Here is a 19,424-nt window from a genome sequence, read left to right as displayed (position 1 = left end):
AATTTTGATACCTGTTAAGCGCTTTCTCAGTGCCAAGCAAAGCGCTGGGATAGATGCAAGGTAGTCGAGTCAGACACAGTCCCTGTTCCACAGTCAGTTCAAGGTCTAAGCAGGAGAGAGAACCGGGATTGACTCCCCATTTGACGGATGAGGACCTTGAGGCCCGGAAAAGTGAAGTGACTTGCCTAAGGAGTCAAGTGGAGGAGCCCGGATTAGACCCTGGTCCACTGACACCTCGAGCCCCCCGGCCTGAGCCCCGGGGTCTCCACCCCCCCACAGCCAGCATCCCCGGCCCTCCCCGCCCTGCTTGTTTTGTTCTTACCACCCTTGTTTTTCCCGCAGAGAATCCAGGCCAGAACCTGAGCAGGCTATTTCAGGAAGTTCCGAAACGAAGAAATGGGTCGGAAGGTATGTCACAGGCCGGTGTTTTCCTTTCACAGCCGCTCTAACCCAGGCAGGGGGGGCTCGGGCTGAGCCCGCGGGTTATGCTAGGACTGTGCAGGTGGATTCTGGCCTGGAGGAATCTGATGGAAAAACAGAGCTAGTAAGTAGAAAACAACATCTCGGGGGCCACCATTTCCCTACTTGCCCCCATTTTCGGCCGGCGGAAATTCGGGAGGAGGGAGATGGAGTCGGGGTGTTGGCGGGGCAACCGCTACCTGCCTTCGGCCCCTGCCCAGTGGAAGTCCTGAGCCGGCGCGTTATTTCTTCTGAGCAGGAGAGACGGCCCTGGATGTTACCCTAAATTCCCCAAACCTGTTTCACCCACCGCTTCTTTCTTCTCTTTCTTTTTTTTTTTTTCAAATAGTATTTGTTAAGCACTTACTTCGCTCCAGGCACCGTACTAAGCACTGGGGTGGATACAAGCCAGTCAGATTGGACACAGCCCCTGTCCCCACGTGGGGCTCAAAGTCTTCATCCCCATTTTCCAGATGAGGGAACTGAGGCCCGGAGAAGAGAAGCGACTCTCCCATGGTCGCACAGCAGGCACCTGGCGGCGCCGGGATTAGAACCCAGATCCTTCTGACTCTCGGGCTGTTCCTGTCCACTAGTCCACGCTGCTTCTGCTTCATTCGGTCGTATTTACTGAGCGCTTACTGTGTGCAGAGCACTGTACTAAGCGCTTGGGAAGTACAAGTCGGTAACATATAGAGACGGTCCCTACCCAACAACGGGCTTACAGTCTACTTAATAATAATAATAATGATGATAGCATTTATTAAGCACTCACTGTGTGCAAAGCACTGTTCTAAGCGCCAGGGAGGTTACAAGGTGATCAGGTTGTCCCACGGGGGGCTCACAGTCGTCTTCCCCATTTTACAGATGAGGTAACTGAGGCTCAGAGAAGTGAGCCTCTCCATCCCCCCCATCTCACCTCCTTCCCTTCCCCACAGCACCTGTATATATGTATCTATGTATATATGTTTGTACATATTTATTACTCTATTTATTTATTTATTTTACTTGTACATATCTATTCTATTTATTTTATTTTGTTAATATGTTTGGTTTTGTTCTCTGTCTCCCCCTTTTAGACTGTGAGCCCACTGTTGGGTAGGGACTGTCTCTATATGTTGCCAACTTGTACTTCCCAAGCGCTTAGTACAGTGCTCTGCACACAGTAAGCGCTCAGTAAATATGATTGATTGATTGATTGATTGATTGATTGAAGTGACTTGCCCGAAGTCACACAGCTAACAAGTGTGGAGTCGGGATTTGAACCCATGACCTCTGGCTCCCAAGCCCGGGCTCTTTCCACTGAGCCACGCTGCTTCTTTTACTTCCCCCGGGGCTGGCCGGTGGACATCGGGATTAGGGGACTGAATCCCAAGACGTCTGCATTCGGACCTCGGCCGGTGCGAGCAAACGCCCCCACCCACGTGCCGCTCATCAGGCAGTCCGACAGTAGTATTTATTGGGCACCTCCTGCATCCACTAGACAAATGGTAATTATAGTGGAGGCATTCACTCCATCCATCCGTCAGTGGTACTGATTGAGCGCTCCTTGTGTGCCAATCAGTGGACTAAGCCCTTGGGAAAGGACAGTAGAGTTGATAGATGCGCTGTCCCTGCTCACAAGGAGCTTCCAATCTATGAAATGGGGGGAGGCAGACTTTAATATATATCACAGATAATCAGTCAATGGAATTTATCAATCATTCAAACCATCGATGGTATTTATTGAGTGCTTACTATGTGCAGAACGCTGTACTAGACCCCTGGGGGGGGGCATCGTACAAAAGAATCAGCAGGCGCATTCCCTACCCGAAGTGAACTCACAGTCTAATAATAATAAGAAGAATAATGGCATTTGTTAAGCACTTACTATGTGCCAGGCACTGTTCTAAGCACTGAGGTAGTTGCAAGATAATCAGGTCTCTGTCCCTCCTAGAGCTCACAGTCTTAATCCCCCTTTTACAGATGAGGGAACTGAGGCACAGAGAAGTAAAGTGAGTTGCCCAAGGTCATACAACCGACAAGTCCGGGGGGGATGAATGACCGGTTTTAGAGGTCGATCGTAAAATCTAAAGGGCTAAAATAGGGGAAAACAAGTAGAATACAGGGGTGTGGATGAGGTCATTCATTCATGACCCCACAGCACCTGTATATATGTGTATATGTTTGTACATATTTATTACTCTATTTATTTATTTATTTTACTTGTACCTATCTATTCTATTTATTTTATTTTGTTAGTATGTTTGGTTTTGTTGTCTGTCTCCCCCTTCTAGACTGTGAGCCCACTGTTGGGTAGGGACTGTCTCTATACGTTGCCAACTTGTACTTCCCAAGCGCTTAGTACAGTGCTCTGCACACAGTAAGTGCTCAATAAATACGATTGATTGATTCATTCATTCATTCATTCAGTCGTATTTATTGAGCGCTTATTTGTGCAGAGCACTGTACTAAGCGCTTGGGAAGTACAAGTTGGCAAAATAGAGAGACGCTCCCTACCCAACAGTGGGCTCACAGGCTAGAAGGGGGAGACAGAGAGCAGAACAAAACATATTAATAGAATAAAATAAATAGAATAAATATGTACAAGTAAAATAAATAAATAAATGGAGTAATAAATCCGTACAAACATATATCCATATATACAGGTGCTGTGGGGAAGGGAAGGAGGTAAGGCGGGGGGGATGGAGAGGGGGAGGATGGGGAGAGGAAGGAGGGGGCTCAGGAGGAGGAGGTCGAGGGGCTGGCCTCTAGACCGTAGACTGTAAGCTCATTTCGGGCAGGGAATGTGTCTGTTTATTGTTCTGATATACTCTCCCAAGCGCTTAGTACAGTGCTGTCCCCGCAGTAAGCCCTCATTAAATACGGTTGAATGAATGAATGGACTGAGGACCGCAGTTCTAATAAGGGGTTCCTAGCCACCGCCTTCCCAGACTGAGCCTCCTCCTTCCTCTCCCCCTCCTCCGCCTCTCCATCCCCCCCGCCTTACCTCCTTCCCTTCCCCACAGCACCTGGATATACGGATATATGTTTGTACAGATTTATTACTCTGTTTATTCATTTATTTTACTTGTACATATCTATTCTATTTTATTTTGTTAACGTGTTTTGTTTGTTGTCTGTCTCCCCCTCCTAGACTGTGAGCCCACTGTTGGGTAGGGACCGTCTCTATATGTTGCCAACTTGTACTTCCCTAGCACTTAGTACAGTACTCTGCACACGGTAAGCGCTCAATAAATATGATTGAGTGATTGATTGATTGATTGGGCACCGTGCTAAGCACTGGGGTGGCGACGATACTCTCAGATCAGACCCTGGAGCCCGAGAGACGACAGCAGAAGTAGAAGTCGCAATTTTGGCCCGTGAGGAGTTCGCTGCCAAGCTGGGTCAGTGGGACTGTGAGCCCGTTGTTTCTAGTCTGTGAGCCCGTTGATTCATTCAGTCGTATTTATTGAGCACTGACTGTGTGCAGAGCACTGTACTAAGCGCTTGGGAAGTCCAAGTCGGCAACATAGAGAGACGGTCCCTACCCAACAGTGGGCTCGCAGTCTAGAAGATGTTGTTCTCTGTCTCCCCCTTCTAGACTGTGAGCCCACTGTTGGGTAGGGACCGTCTCTAGATGTTGCCAACTTGGACTTCCCAAGCGCTTAGTCCGGTGCTCTGCACACAGTCAGCGCTCAATAAATATGCTTGAATGAATGAATGAATGAATGACTACAGCAGACAAGTGGCCAAGCCAGGATTAGAACCCACGATCTTCTGGTTTCCTGGTTCGTGCTCTGCCCACTTTGCTTTCTAATTAGATCTAGGCAGGAGAAGGACTGAACTAGTCTGGGATATGAGACGAACTGGCCACGACAGCAATGGCAAGTATTCATTCATTCAGATGTATTTATTGAGCTCTTACCTTGTGCAGAGCAATCAATCAATCAGTCGTATTTATTGAGCGCTTACCGTGTGCTGTACAGTCAATCAATCTATCAGTCGTATTTATTGAGCGCTTACTGTGTGCTGTATTAAGTGCTTGGGGGAGGACTGTGTAACAATAAACAGACCCCCCACCTGCCCGCAGTGAGCTTACGGTCCAGAGATGAGCTTACAGAAAGTAGAGAGCGTGCCAGCAGGCTCCGATGACCAGTAAGAGAGGAGACAAATCAAAGTTCGCCGTATGCCCCCCGGGAGCATCCGCCCTTTGCAGATGGCAGGGAGAGGGGTGCCCGGGACAGCTGGGGAGTATAGACCAGTGGCCCCGGACAGTTGGGGTCAGTAAGAAGGTGAGTCGGGCCCGCTGGAAAATACCCTGACCTCCGGCCCCGGCGTGGGGAGGCGCAGGCCGCCTCTAATCTAGAAACTAGAGTAAAGGAAGCCCGGCGTCCTCATCACTAGGAGTTGCCTGCCTGGGGCCATCTTGAACCCTAAAGCCGCATTTCTTCCTCCTCTAATCGGGACGTCCGGACGTCGGTCCCCACTCAGAGTCATTCATCCATTCGTATTTATTGAGCGCTCGCTGTGTACAGAGCACCGGACTAAGCGCTTGGGAAGTACAGGTTGGCAACATCTAGAGACGGTCCCTACCCAGCAACGGGCTCACAGTCTAGAAAGGGGAGACAGACAACAAAAAAAAACATGCAGACAGGTGTCAAGACTGAGCCCCCTCCCCCCAGTGCCTGTATATATGTATATATATTTGTACGTATTTATTACTCTATTTCAATCAGTCAATCAATCATATTTATTGAGCGCTTACTGTGTGCAGAGCACTGACTAAGCACTTGGGAAGTACAAGTTGGCAACATCTAGAGACGGTCCCTACCCAACAGTGGTCTCACAGTCTAGAAGGGGGAGACAGAGGACAAAACAAAACATATTCACAAAATAAAATAAATAGAATAGATATGTACAAGTAAAATAGAGTAATAAATATGTACAAACATATATACATGATAAATATTTATTTATTTTATTTGTACATATTCTGTTTATTTTATTTTGTTAATATGTTTTGTTTTGTTGTCTGTCTCCCCCTTGTAGACTGTGAGCCCGCTGTTGGGTAGGGACCATCTCTTTATGTTGCCAACTTGGACTTCCCAAGCGCTTAGTCCAGTGCTCTGCACACAGTAAGCGCTCAATAAATACGATTGAATGAATGAACGAAAAGTCATCAGAGCAAAAAGAATTAAAGCTAAATGCACATCAGTAACAAAATAAATAGAATAGTAAATATGTCCGGCCCTGCCGCCGGTCCCCTCTCCTGTGAATTCCTCTTCGATTCCATCCGGGAACAAATGCAGCATCTGGGCCCGGTGGTGGGGGATGGTGAATTTTCAGAGCCTCCTTCTCTAGCGTGGCACTTGTCGTCCAAATGGGAATTTGGTCCCGTGCTTCTTTAGATTCCTGCTGTAAAAAATGATTATCCGGCAGCTCCCGGATTGAACCTCGTGGAGAGTGGGCCAGAGCCACCCCTCTGGGGGACTTAGTCTCTGACGGCAAGGAGGCCGTGGGAGCTTCAGTCTGCCTGTTGTGTTGGACTCTCCCAAGTGCTTAGTACAGTGCTCTGCCCACAGTAAGCGCTCCGTCAATACCACCGTGTGATTGATTGGGAAGATTCTCTTTCCCAGGCCGAAAAGGGCCATTGATGTCAGAAGATGCGGGCGGGCAGCAACAAGTCAGTCCATCGATGGATCAGTCACTGGGATTTATTATTACAGTATATGTTAAGTGCTTACTATGTGCTGAGCTCTGAGTTAAATACAACATAAGCAGGTTGGACTCAGTCTAACTTGGAGGGAGGAGGGTTGAGTCTCTGTTTTACAGGTGAAGAAACTGAGGATTTTATTTTATTTTATTTTGTTAGTATGTTTGGTTTTGTTCTCTGTCTCCCCCTTTTAGACTGTGAGCCCACTGTTGGGTAGGGACTGTCTCTATATGTTGCCAACTTGTACTTGTACTTGTACTTCCCAAGTACAGTGCTCTGCACACAGTAAGCGCTCAATAAATACGATTGATGAGGAGGAGGAGGAGGAGGAGGACCGGAGAAGCCAAGCGACTTGCCTGCGGTCAAACAGCAGACAAGCGGTGGAGTCGGGTTGAGAACCCAGGTCCTCAGATTCCCCAGCCCGGAGTCTTTCCGTTAGGCCCCGCTTGCTGTGGACAGAGCACTGAGGGACCGTCTCCATGTGTTGCCAACTTGGACTTCCCAAGCGCTTAGTACAGTGCTCTGCGCACAGTAAGCGCTCAATAAATACGGTTGAACGAATGAATGAATTGAGCGTTTAGTTCTCACCAAGGGTTGCCGTGCGTGATCTGAATTGGTGCTAATTAGAAATAGAGGTGGTGGCGGTGGTACTTACTGAGCGCCCACCCACTGGGTGGAGGGCCCTGTCCTGAGCGCTCGGCTGTGTACCGAGTGCTTGTTTAGCGCAGTTGACGTCGGACCCTTCCCCGGGGCCTCCTGGCGCTCAGACCATCCCCGCTGCAACTCCAGGGGTAAGGGACCAGCCTCTGTCCGTCCGTCCACCCGCCTTGGGGTCCACCCATCCCCGCTGGTCCCGGCCCGCCCCTGACGCCGTCGACTTTGTTTCTCGCGGCAGGCAACATCACCACCAGAATCCGCGGCACCGAGGCCGGCTCGGACGAAGCTATCAAATCCATCCTCGAACAAGCCAAAAGGGAGCTGCAGGTCCAGAAATCCGGTACGGCTCTCTCCCTCCCCTCCCCTCCGGCCCCGGACCCCCGGAGAGGCGGGTGCCGAGACATACAGGCATCCCTTCCCTTCTCCGCCCTGTTAAAGTTTGCGCTGTGAGGGGGGAATGGGTAGAGAATGGCTCCCCCGCCCCGCCCTTCCTCCTTCCCTCCCTCTGTCAGTTGATCGATTGTTCAAATCTGTCAGCTGTTCAAATCCCGGCCCCGCTGCTTGTCAGCCGTGTGACTTCGGGCAAGTCACTTCCCTTCTCTGGGCCTCGGTTCAAAATGGGGATGAAGACTGTGAGCCCCCCGTGGGACAACCTGATCACCTTGTAACCTCCCCAGCGCTTAGAACAGTGCTTTGCACATAGTAAGCGCTTAATAAATGCCATCATTATTATTATTGTTATCGATCGGCGGTGTTTATTGAGTGCCTGCTTCGCTCAAAGCACTCGGTGGGGAGACGTGATCCACGCCCCCGCCGGGCCTCACCCGTCCCCTACCCCCGTCCCCCTCCCGGCCCTAAGGCTCACCGTCACCTGTCCTCCCCGCAGCGGAGCCGGCCCAGCCCCCGTCCGCCTCCAACAGCGGCAACTCGGACGACGCCATCCGCTCCATCCTGCAGCAGGCCCGCCGGGAGATGGAGGCCCAGCAGGCGGCCCTGGACCCCGCCTTCAAACCGTCGTCCTTGTCTCAGGCGGACATTTCCCTGCTGACCCCCAAGCTCGTCGCCACGTCCCCGATGTCCTCCGTGCCCGGGTACTCGCCCCTGGCCGCATCCCTGAAGAAGCACCCGCCGGCGGCCGAGCCCGGCGTTTGCGTCCTGCAGGGCCTGGCGGGGCTCAGGAAGGAGCCTCAGGAGGCCCCGGAGCCGCTGGGGCCGGCCGAGGCCGGGCCGCGGCCCGTCAAGAGCGAGCTGGGCCGGGGGGAGCCTCTGGAAAGACCACTGGTGGAGTGCGGGGCCGCCCGAGCGCCGGAACCCGGCCCCGCCCGAGGACGCCAAGGCGGACGAGCCCGGGCCCGGCGGCAAGGAGAAGGCCGGCGGCCAGAGCCGGCCGGACCGCGGCCCCCTCCCGCCGGGACCCTCCTCTTCCTCCTCCTCGGAGTACTGGAAGGAGTGGCCCAACGCCGAGTCCCCCTACTCGCAGGGGTCGGAGCTGAGCGTGACGGGGGCCAGCCGCAGCGAGACCCCCCAGAACAGCCCGCTTCCCTCCTCACCCATCGTGCCCCTGTCCAAGCCGCCCAAGCCCTCGGTCCCGCCGCTCACGCCCGAGCAGTACGAGGTGTACATGTACCAGGAGGTGGACACGATAGAGCTGACGCGTCAGGTCAAGGAGAAGCTGGCCAAGAACGGCATCTGCCAGCGGATCTTCGGGGAAAAGGTATCGAGGGGGGCACCCCTTCGGCCCACCGGGGGTGGGGGGCCCGGCGGGGCCGCTGCTTCCCTCTCCTACCCACCCCAGCCCCAGGCCCATCGCCGTGGGTGGTGATATTCATGGTGCTCGTGAAGCCGTTCGGAGCACCGAGGCGGATCCGAGATCATCGGATCAGATCCGGTCCCTGTCCCACGGGGGACTTGCATCATCAATCGTATTTATTGAGCGCTTACTGAGTGCAGAGCACTGTACTAAGCGCTTGGGAAGTACAAATTGGCAACATATAGAGACAGTCCCTACCCAACAGTGGGCTCACAGTCTAAAAGGGGGAGACAGAGAACAAAACCAAACATACTAACAAAATAAAATAAATAGAATAGATAGGTACAAGTAAAATAAATAAATAAATAAATAGAGTAATAAATATGTACAAACATATATACATATATACAGGTGCTGTGGGGAAGGGAAGGAGGTAAGACGGGGGGGATGGAGAGGGGGACGAGGGGGAGAGGAAGGAAGGGGCAGTGAGTCAGTTAGTCGGTGGTATTTATTGAGCACTGAACTAGGCCCTTGGGTGAGTGCAGCCTCACAGAGTCGGTAGACCGCAACCAGCTGACGGTCTGGAGAACACGCGTACGGTCTGCCACGAGGCGGAGGGAGAGAAGGGATCGGATCTCCATTTTACAGAAGAGGAAACAGAGGCCCAGAGAAGTTACGTGACCCTCCCTTGGTCACCCGGTAGGCCAGTGGCAGAGCCGGGGTTAGGACCCAGGTTGTCTGACTCTGAGGCCCGGGCTCTTCCCACTGGGCCGCGCTGCTTATTCGTTGCTTCGCTAGTGGATGATAAGATAATAATAATTGTGGTATTTGTTAAGCGCTTACTACGTGCAAAGCACTGTTCTAAGCGCTGGGCCCTCCGGGGCAGCAGTACGGTGAGGCGGCACGATGCCAGTCTGGAAGCCAGAGGGCCCCGGTCAATGTCCGACTCTCTGCGTGGCCACGGGCAAGTCACTCGGTGTCCCTGTTCCTCAGTTTCCCCATCTGCACAGTGGGGTTTAATAATACCTCCCTTTCTCCCAACCTCCCAGGGGATTGAGCAAGCCAAAACGAGCTCAGAAGTGTAAGAGTGATTTGAGAAGAAGAGCGCTATCCTACCTCGCGAAATAGTATTTCTAGACTGTGAGCCCACTGTTGGGTAGGGACCGTCTCTATGTGTTGCCAACTTGTGCTTCCCAAGCGCTTAGCACAGTGCTCTGCACACAGTAAGCGCTCAATAAATACGATTGATTGATTGATTGATGAAGGCATTTTGCCTCTCGCTGGCGTCGGGAAGCGCACTGCAGATTCCTCTGTGACGGGCGAGAAGACAGGCCCCTTCCCAATAGCCCCCGGGGGAGAATTTTTCTCCAAAAAGGACAATTCCCTCCCTACCCTGCCCCTCCGGGAGTCAGGGGGATATCCACCTGCTGCCGCTGATTTATGTATAGATAGTATAATATTTGACACAGGGCTTAGGGAGGCCAAGATCCCTTGTCCTAGGGGTCCAGAAGCTGTGGGCTAGGGATTGTGAGTTTGCCTGCTTCATATATTGCAGAGGAACCCAACTTGAAGGGGATTTCAAAGCCACTTGTGGGCAGATCTTAGGGAGTTAGTCAATCAATCAATCAATCAATCAATCGTATTTATTGAGCGCTTACTGTGTGCAGAGCACTGGACTAAGCGCTTGGGAAGTCCAAGTTGGCAACATCTAGAGCCAGTCCCTACCCAACAGTGGGCTCACAGTCTAGAAGGGGGAGGCAGAGAACAAAACCAAACATATTAACAAAATAAAATAAATAGAATAGATATGTACAAGTAAAATAAATAAATAAGTAGAGTAATAGTCACATGGACCTTTTCGTCCCGAAAGTGTCCTGGGCTTCGGGATCCCATCCAAAGTTGGGGTGAGCGGGGGTTGGCAGAATTCGGGAGGGAGTTTGTTGAGGGGGTGAACGTGAGTGTGAGCACGCAGGCACACACCAAGGCCCTGGGAAATGAACCCATCTCCTGGGCGAGCCGCGTGGCTCAGTGGAAAGAGCCCGGGCTTTGGAGTCAGAGGTTAGGGGTTCGAATCCCGACTCCACCACATGACCGCTGTGTGACATTGGGCAAGTCACTTAACTTCTCTGGGCCTCAGTTCCCTCATCTGTAAAATGGGGATTAAGATTGTGAGCCCCACGTGGGGCAACGTGATCCCCCCCAGCGCTTAGAACAGTGCTCTGCATATAGTAAGCGCTTAACAAATGCCATGATTATTATTATTATTAATTGTGGTCTTCGTTAGGTGCTCAGTACATTCCAAGCACTGCGGTGGATCCAAGACGTCAGGCTGGACGCCGTCCCCGTCCCACTGGCGCCCGGTCTAAGGGGGACCCTAGGTCCCTCCCATCCCGACTAGGGGCAGCGAAACCCAAGAGGGACACGGCCCATCGCTCTGGGGTGCTCCGCTCTCCCAGCGCGGCGTGATTCTCGGGGCTCGCCGGCCCCAGGGGAGAGTGTCCGGTCGGCGGACCGAGGAGGACCGGCCCCAAATCCTCCCCATCCCAGGCCCCGAGTGGGGGTTTGGGGGCCGAGTGCCTGAAGGAAGCGGCCCATTCGTGCATGTTCCGCCTCTGAGACGGATGCCCTGACGCCAACACGTTCTCTGGTTGTCACTCAAGGTTTTGGGCCTGTCACAGGGGAGCGTCAGCGACATGCTGTCCAGGCCGAAGCCGTGGAGCAAACTGACCCAAAAAGGCCGAGAGCCGTTTATCCGCATGCAGCTGTGGCTTCACGGGGAGCTGGGCCAGTGCGTCCTTCCGCCGGTCCTGGGACAGCAGCCGGGACAAGGTAACCTCCGCTCTCCCGCTCCGGGAGCCGGGCCCGACGGAGGGAGGGCGGGGGACACCGGCACGCGGGGACCGCCCCGTCCCGTTGCCCAGGGCCACGCGGTTCAACAGCCGCTCGGTTTCCGAGCAGCGGCCAACGGGAAACCGATTAAGAGCTTGCCGTTTGTGCCGGAGTCGGGCGTAAAGATCAAGGAATTGAGTTGGGGACGTCGAAGGAACCTCAGTTGCAAGAAGCAGGGCGGTTCGCGCTGCCAATTAACAGCGTCTGTTTAATTGGCTCTACTTGTGCAGAGCCATATATTGCGTCTGCTGTGTAGAGGGTACTGTACTGAGTGCCTATATTGTGTGTCAGAGCATTGTAGAGAAGCATTGTCAGAGAAGCAGCGTGGCTCGGTGGAAAGAGCCCGGGCTTTGGAGTCAGAGGTCATGGGTTCAAATGCCGACTCTGCCAGTTGTCAGCTGGGGGTGACTTTGGGCAAGTCACTTCACTTCTCTGGGCCTCAGTTACCTCATCTGGAAAATGGGGATTAAGACTGCGAGCCCCCCATGGGACAACCTGATCACCTTGTTACCTCCCCAGCGCTTAGAACAGTGCTTTGCACATAGTAAGCGCTTAATACCTCATCTGTATAATGGGGATTAAGACTGCGAGCCCCCCGTGGGACAACCTGATCACCTTGTAACCTCCCCAGCGCTTAGAATAGTGCTTTGCACATAGTAAGCACTTAATACCTCATCTGTAAAATGGGGATTAAGACTGCGAGCCCCCCGTGGGACAACCTGATCACCTTGTAACCTCCCCAGCACTTAGAACAGTGCTTTGCACATAGTAAGCGCTTAATACCTCATCTGTAAAATGGGGATTAAGACTGCAAGCAGCCCGTGGGACAACCTGATCACCTTGTAACCTCCCCAGCACTTAGAACAGTGCTTTGCACATAGTAAGCTCTTAATAAATGCCATTATTATTATTATTATTACTATTGTAGTAGACTCTCATTGTGCGCAAGGCTTGAAAGGGCACACCAGGAGTTAAAGAGAGGTTCCCTGCCCTCAGGAAGCTTGCAGTCTAAGGGGATAGGATAGGCAAGCAGTCGGAAGGGATAAATGGGGAGAAAGAAAGCAGGGGGAAGATCAAGGACGTAAGAGACAGCAGCACTGCTGGGCCATGGTGAAATAGCTGGAAAAATCATCCTGTGTCCTTGAGCATGTGGTTTCATTTATTCAGGTCATTCAGTCATATTTATTGAGGGCTTACTGTATGCAGAACACTGTACTAAGCGCTTGACAGAGTACAGTAGAACAATAAACAGACGTAGTCCCTGCCCACAACGAGCTTACCGTCTAGAGGGGGAGACAGACATTAAAATAATAATAATAATAATAATAATAATAATAATAACGGCATTTATTAAGCGCTTACTATGTGCAAAGCACTGTTCTAAGCGCTGGGGAGGTTACAGGTTGATCAGGTTGTCCCACGGGGGGCTCACAGTCTTCACCCCCGTTTTACAGATGAGGTAACTGGGGCCCAGAGAAGTGAAGTGACTTGCCCAAGGTCACCCAGCTGACAAGTGGGGATTTGAACCCATGACCTCTGACTCCAAAGCCCGGGCTCTTTCCACTGAGCCACGCTGCTTCTCTGTAATAAATTACAGATATACATGCCACGAATGGGCGCAAATAAATCTGGGCTGGGCGGGGGCGTGTTGAGAAGCCAAATAGGGGTGGGGTCATGAATAATAATACTAATAATAGTGGTACTGGTTAGACACTGTGTGCCAGGCACTGTACTAAGCGCTGGGGTGACTACAGCGCTGGACGCACCCTGCCCATCCCTCTTTTCTTGCCCTCGTTCAGCCTAGGTGGCCTGTTCATAGATAAGATAAGGTAGATAAGATTAATAAATGCCTGGCCCCTGCCTGACCCCTCCATGATTGGGTTTAGCGGTGATGACGACTCTCTTCCTCGAATTTTTTCGTCCCTGATTCCCCACCTTTTTTTCTTATTTAGTGCTCCACTCTGTGACTTCACTGCAGGACTCCCTTCAGCAGGGATGTGTGAGTTCAGGTAAGGCACTGCTTTCTTTCCCTTGCTTTCCGGCGCCAGCTTTGGTCTAGGGCCGTAGAGGAGGGAGAGGTATTTGTTGAGCGCTCACACTGGGCTCAGCGAGCCCACTGTTGGGTAGGGACCGTCTCTATATGTTGCCAAATTGTACTTCCCAAGCGCTTAGTACAGTGCTCTGCACACAGTAAGTGCTCAATAAATACGATTGAATGAATGAATGAATGACGGTCAGGTCGCACACGGCCCCCGTCCCTCCCGGGGCTCACGGTCTAATTCATTCGATCGTATTTATTGAGCGCTTACTGTGTGCAGAGCGCTGGACTAAGCGCTTGGGATGTCCAAGTTGGCAACATATAGAGACGGTCCCTACCCAAATACGGGCTCACAGCCTAGATGGCGGGGAGAGAAAATAGGAATTGAATCTCGACATCACTGCAGGCTCATCCGTGGGCTGGGAAGCCGGGGGGCTTCCGGTTGGGTTGTCATAAGAAGAAGAATATTAATTGTGGCATTTGTTAGGCGCTTACTATGTGCCAGGCACTGCACAAACAAATCAGGTTGGACACAGTCCCTGTCCCATGCGGGGCTCACAGTCTCAGTCCCCAGGCTCGATCTGACAGCAGCCCTTGTCCAAAGATCCGTTACTGAAAACGCAGCAGGGGAGAGGGAAGAGGAGGGGCTCGGAAAAGGTAGCAACGAGGACTCTGATGGGTCGGGGGGTTGGTTGATTTTTTTTTTTTATGGTATTAGTTAAGCGCTTACTATGTGCCAGGCTTGTACTAAGTGCTGGGGTAGATATAAGGTAATTAGGTTGGACACAGTCCCTGGACACAGGTGGACACAGTCACAGAGAAGGAGCGTGGCTCAGTGGAAAGAGCCCGGGCTTTGGAGTCAGAGGTCATGGGTTCAAATCCTGACTCCACCACGTGTCAGCTGTGTGACTTTGGGCGAGTCACTTCACTTCTCTGGGCCTCAGTTACCTCAGTCCCCCTGTAAAATGGGGACTAAGACTGTGAGCCCCATGTGGGACAACTTGATTACCTTGTATCTCCCCAGTGCTTAGAACAGTGTTTGGCACACAGTAAGCACTTAACAAATGCCATTATTATTATTATTCTTTTAGACTGTGAGCCCAATGTTGGGTAGGGACTGTTTCTATATGTTGCCAATTTGTACTTCCCAAGCGCTTAGTACAGTGCTCTGCACATAGCAAGCGCTCAATAAATATGATTGATGATGTCCCACATGGGACACAATACCACGATCTCAATCCCCATTTTACAGATGGAACTGAGGCACAGCGGAGTTAAGCGACTTGCCCAAGGTCACAGAGCAGACGAGCAGCGTAGCCGGGACTGGAACTCTGGTCCCGCTTACTCCCTGGCCTGTGCTGTATCCGTAGGCCGTGCGACTTGATCAATCGGGAAGCAGTTTGGCATTGGGACCCCGTCCCTTACCCGTGTGGTGCCAGGGCTGTGCCCATGCCGGGTTCCTTTAGCGGCAGGATGTCCACTCGGGCTGAGGGCGCCGTCGTAGCAGCAGGGTTCATTCATTCAATCGTATTTATTGAGCGCTTACTGTGTGCAGAGCACTGTACTAAGCGCTGGGGAAGTACAAGTTGGCAGCATAACGAAGTTGGCACCGGACGTGGTGGGAGAGGGAGAGTTTTCTTGCCGCCGGGGAGAGGCGGATCCGGCCTGCAGCGCCCGAGGCGGGGACCCTGGCCAGCCTGTCCGGCTCCTTTCCCTCCCGGAGATCTGGGAATCCTCCAAGACTCTCCGTTTGGGAGATGGGATCCCTGCCTGTGTTCTTCACCCATTACCCCACTTCACCAGCCCTTCCGAGGTCTCCTGACACAGCCCCGCAACCTTTCCCTCCGATATCCCTTAAGGGTCAGGGTGAACCCGGCCGTGCCCGTCGAGGAGCGGGAGAGCGCCTTAATAATAATGATGATGGCATTTATTAAGCGCTGACTATGTGTGAAGCACTGTTCTAAGCGCTGGGGAGGTTACAAGGTGATCAGGTTGTCCCACTGGGGGCTCACAGTCTTAATCCCCATTTTCCAGATGAGGTCACTGAGGCCCGGAGAAGTGAAGCGCCTTGCCCAAGGTCACACAGCTGGCAACTGGCGGGGCCGGGATTTGAACCCATGACCTCTGACTCCAAAGCCCGGGCTCTTTCCACTGAGCCACGCTGCTTCTCTTCCTTCCGGTCAAACCCATCTCAGGCTCCCACCCAGCGTTCCCAGCTCCCAGTAGGAGGAAGGCCAGGGAGGGAGGGGCGGAGCATTTGGAAAGGATAAAAGAAGTGGGCCGCTTCACATCTGCTTCCCAAACACAGGCCCGGCCCCCGACGGTTGCTTATCCTTCAGCGATGTTAAAGATCCGCAGCCTGGATCTCCCCCGAGCTCCCTCAAGCACCGGGGATAGAAGCTTCTTCTGTTTCCGTCCCTCTCCTCCTCTTCCTCCCCGCCAAGCGCGCGGAGCACTTCATGTGCACTGGACCGTGAGGCGAGGAATCTTCACTGCCTCCAGGGAGGGAAGGAGACGTGAAACGAGGAAGGGAGCCGCCGCTCGGCACATCCTGGCGGATGCGGGGCCTTCTCGGGCACCACAGATGCCGGCACCATCTTCCTCCCCTTCCAATCCGGGTGGGAATAATGATAATAATAATGATGGCATTTATTAAGCGCTTACTATGTGCAAAGCACCGTTCTAAGCGCTGGGGAGGTTACAAGGTGATCAGGTTGTCCCACGGGGGGCTCACAGTCATCACCCCCATTTTACAGATGAGGGAACTGAGGCCCAGAGAAGTGAAGTGATTTGCCCAAAGTTACACAGCTGACAATTGGCAGAGTCGGGATTTGAACCCATGACCTCTGACTCCAAAGCCCGTTTTCTTTCCACTGAGCCACTCTGCTTCTCGGCTGGGAAGAGACCAGCCGAGTCCCAAGGGCCCGCCCGGTCCGGTGCCGGCCACCCAGTCGGCGGAGGGTAGATTGGGCAGAGGGCTCGAGCCTGGGTGGGGTCGTGGAAGCACATGAGAAGCAGCGTGGCTTAGTGGAAAGAGCCCGGGCTTGGGAGTCAGAGGTCATGGGTTCGAATCCTGGCTCTGCCACATACCTGCTGTGTGACCTTGGTCAAGTCACTTAACTTCTCTGAGCCTCAGTTCCCTCATCTGTAAAATGGGGATTAAGACTGTGAGCCCCACGTGGGACAACCTGATCACCTTGTATCCCCCCCAGCGCTTAGAACAGTGCTTTGCACATAGTAAGCGCTTAACAAATGCCATTATTACATTACATTACCCAGCCACACAAATCGGCCGTCAGTCAGTCGTATATATTGAGCACTTACTGTGTGCTCTGTACTAAGCGCTGGGGAGAGTACAGTACAACAATAAGCAGACACATTCCCCGTCCACCACGAGCTTACAGTCTAGAGGGGGAGACAGACATGAATAGATACAAATAAAATGACAGATATGGACATAAGTGCTGTGGGGATGGGAGGGGGATCATCATCAGTCGTATTTATTGAGCGCTTACTGTGTGCAGAGCACTGTACTAAGCGCTTATGAATAAAGGGAGCAAAATGATGAATAAAGGGGCCCACATTCCACATCCGGCCATCACCCGAATTCCGCTTTCCATGTTGGGCTCACTCTCCTTTCACTCTCGAGTCATTTGCTTCCTCCACGTCCCCCTAATTTCCTCTCAGCCACTTCAGGGATGGCCAGATAGGAGGGGGGTCTCGGAAAGACCACCCGGCCTCTTAATTGGACCAGCCTTGGCCCGCTGACCTCCGTCCCCTGGGACTGTAAGCTCGGTGTGGGCAGAGAATGTGTCTGTTAATTGTTGTATTCTCTCCCAAGTGCTCAGTACAGTGCTCCGCACACAGCACTCAATCAATACAAATGGGAGAAGCAGCATGGCTCAGTGGGAAGAGCCCGGGCTTGGGTTCAAATCCCGGCTCCGCCACATGTCTGCTGTGTCACCTTGGGCAAGTCACTTTTTTTTTCTGATGGCATTTATTAAGCGCTTACTATGTGCAAAGCACTGTTCTAAGCGCTGGGGAGGTTACAGGGTGATCAGGTTGTCCCACTGGGGGCTCACATTCCAGATGAGGGAACTGAGGCACAGAGAAGCGAAGTGACTTGCCCAGAGTCACACAGCTGACAAGTGGCGGAGCCGGGATTTGAACCCATGCCCTCTGACTCCGAAGCCCGGGCTCTTCCCACTGAGCCACGCTGCTTCTCATCTTAGCCTCAGTTCCCTCGTCTGTAAAATGGGGATTAAGACTGTGAGCCCCACGTGGAACAACGTGATCACCTTGTATCCCCCAGCGCTCAGAACGGTGCTTTGCACATAGTAAGCGCTTAACAAATGCCATTATTATTATTATTATTATTACAAATGAATGAATGGAAGATCCCACAACGGGTGGCCTGATTTTTCTCGTTTTTCCCCAAGGTGAGCGGCTCCCCCACCCATCAGCCCCCCACCCCAGCGCCCCACAGAACCGTCACCCGGAGCAGGGTGCGGTGAGCGGGCGGCGGTCTGTTAGATAACACAGCCCACATACAGTCTGGGTGCCCCGGGTTCCGTCCTCGACTGTACCCGACAAAACAGTTCGGAAAAAGACACGGATAAATATAGCCGCTCGCGGCGAAACGGCTGCTTTTCTGGAAAAACGAGCGAGGTCTAAAGAGCGTGATCCGTCACTAATTTGATGAAGCGCTTAAACTGCTGGTGGGCGAGAGAGAGAGTGCATGTGTGTGTTTGTGTGTTCATCCGGAGAGAGTGTGTGTTTGTGTGTTCATCCTCACTAGCCTTAGGGACCGTGTGTTGCTTTGGGATTTTTGTGTGCTGGGAAACACCATGAATTTTGGTGTGCAGAGCGCTGTACGCGGCGTCCGCCGGGTGCACAGCGCTCTGCTGGGTGCCCTTAGTGTGCACATGCTTCACGGGGAATGGGGGTCTGTTGGGTGCAGGGCACTGTACTGGACACCTACTGGGTGCCCGTAGTGTGCACATGCTTCACGGGGAATGGACCGGGGGTCTATTGGGTGCAGGGCACTGTACTGGACACCTACTGGGTGCCAAGCACTTGAGAGAGGACTCCAGAAACAAAGTGGGTCTTACAACCTAATGCAGCCCCCACCGACCAAATGAACGTCTCTCCAGTAATCACTCGACCGATAATATTTATTGAGTGCTTACTCCGTGCGGGACACTGTACTAACTGCTTGAGAGAATACAGTGGTAATCATAATTGTGGTATTTTCCAAGTGCTTACTGTGTGCCAGGAACTTTTCTAAGCACTGGGGTCGATACAAAATAATCGGGTTGGACACAGTCCCTGTCCCACAGAGGGCTCACCGTCTTAATCCCCATTTTACAGGTGAGGGAACTGAGGCACAATGAGGTGAAGTGTTCTGGGCAGCAGACCCAGTATTAGAACCCAGGTCCTCGGATCTCCAGGCCTGTGCTCTGTCCACTGAGCCACACCGCTTCTGTAGGTCGAGGCGGGAGACGTGATCCCTGCCCTCGAGGACCTTACTGTCTACCCCGTGCAGAGCACTGGAGTAAGCGCTTGGGAGAGTGCAGTGTAGTAGACACGCTCCCCACCCGTCAAAGAGCTTTCGGTATGCCGGCTTTCGAGCACGTTCCCGAGCGCCTGGGAGAGCCCAGTATCGTTGGCGGATGATGATGATAGCATTTATTAAGCGCTTACTATGTGCAAAGCACTGTTCTAAGCGCTGGGGAGGATACAAGGTGATCAGGTTGTCCCGCGGGGGGCTCACAGCCTTCCTCCCCATTTTCCAGATGAGGGAACTGAGGCCCAGAGAAGCTAAGTGGCGGATCTGGAATTTGAACCCATGACCTCTGACTCCAAAGCCTGGGCTCTTTAATAATGATAATAATAATAATAATGGCATTTATTAAGCACTTACTATGTGCAAAACACTG

General features: G+C 52.6%; 1 protein-coding gene across 1 annotated transcript in view; it reads left to right on the top strand.

Annotated features, from left to right (window-relative positions):
- CUX1 (cut like homeobox 1) overlaps window positions 1-19,424 on the top strand; it is a 301,376-nt gene that overhangs the window by 247,726 nt on the left and 34,226 nt on the right. The window contains 6 exon segments of the mRNA XM_038759292.1: window positions 343-408; window positions 7,047-7,148; window positions 7,695-8,065; window positions 8,067-8,522; window positions 11,219-11,387; window positions 13,400-13,456. Of these exon segments, the coding sequence (XP_038615220.1) occupies window positions 343-408; window positions 7,047-7,148; window positions 7,695-8,065; window positions 8,067-8,522; window positions 11,219-11,387; window positions 13,400-13,456 (1,221 nt within the window).

The sequence above is a fragment of the Tachyglossus aculeatus genome, chromosome 17, assembly GCF_015852505.1.
Source record: "Tachyglossus aculeatus isolate mTacAcu1 chromosome 17, mTacAcu1.pri, whole genome shotgun sequence".
In the NCBI taxonomy this organism is placed as follows: Eukaryota; Metazoa; Chordata; class Mammalia; order Monotremata; family Tachyglossidae; genus Tachyglossus; species Tachyglossus aculeatus.
The sequence above is the reverse complement of the archived record's forward strand: the minus strand, read 5'-3'. Positions and strand labels throughout refer to the sequence as shown.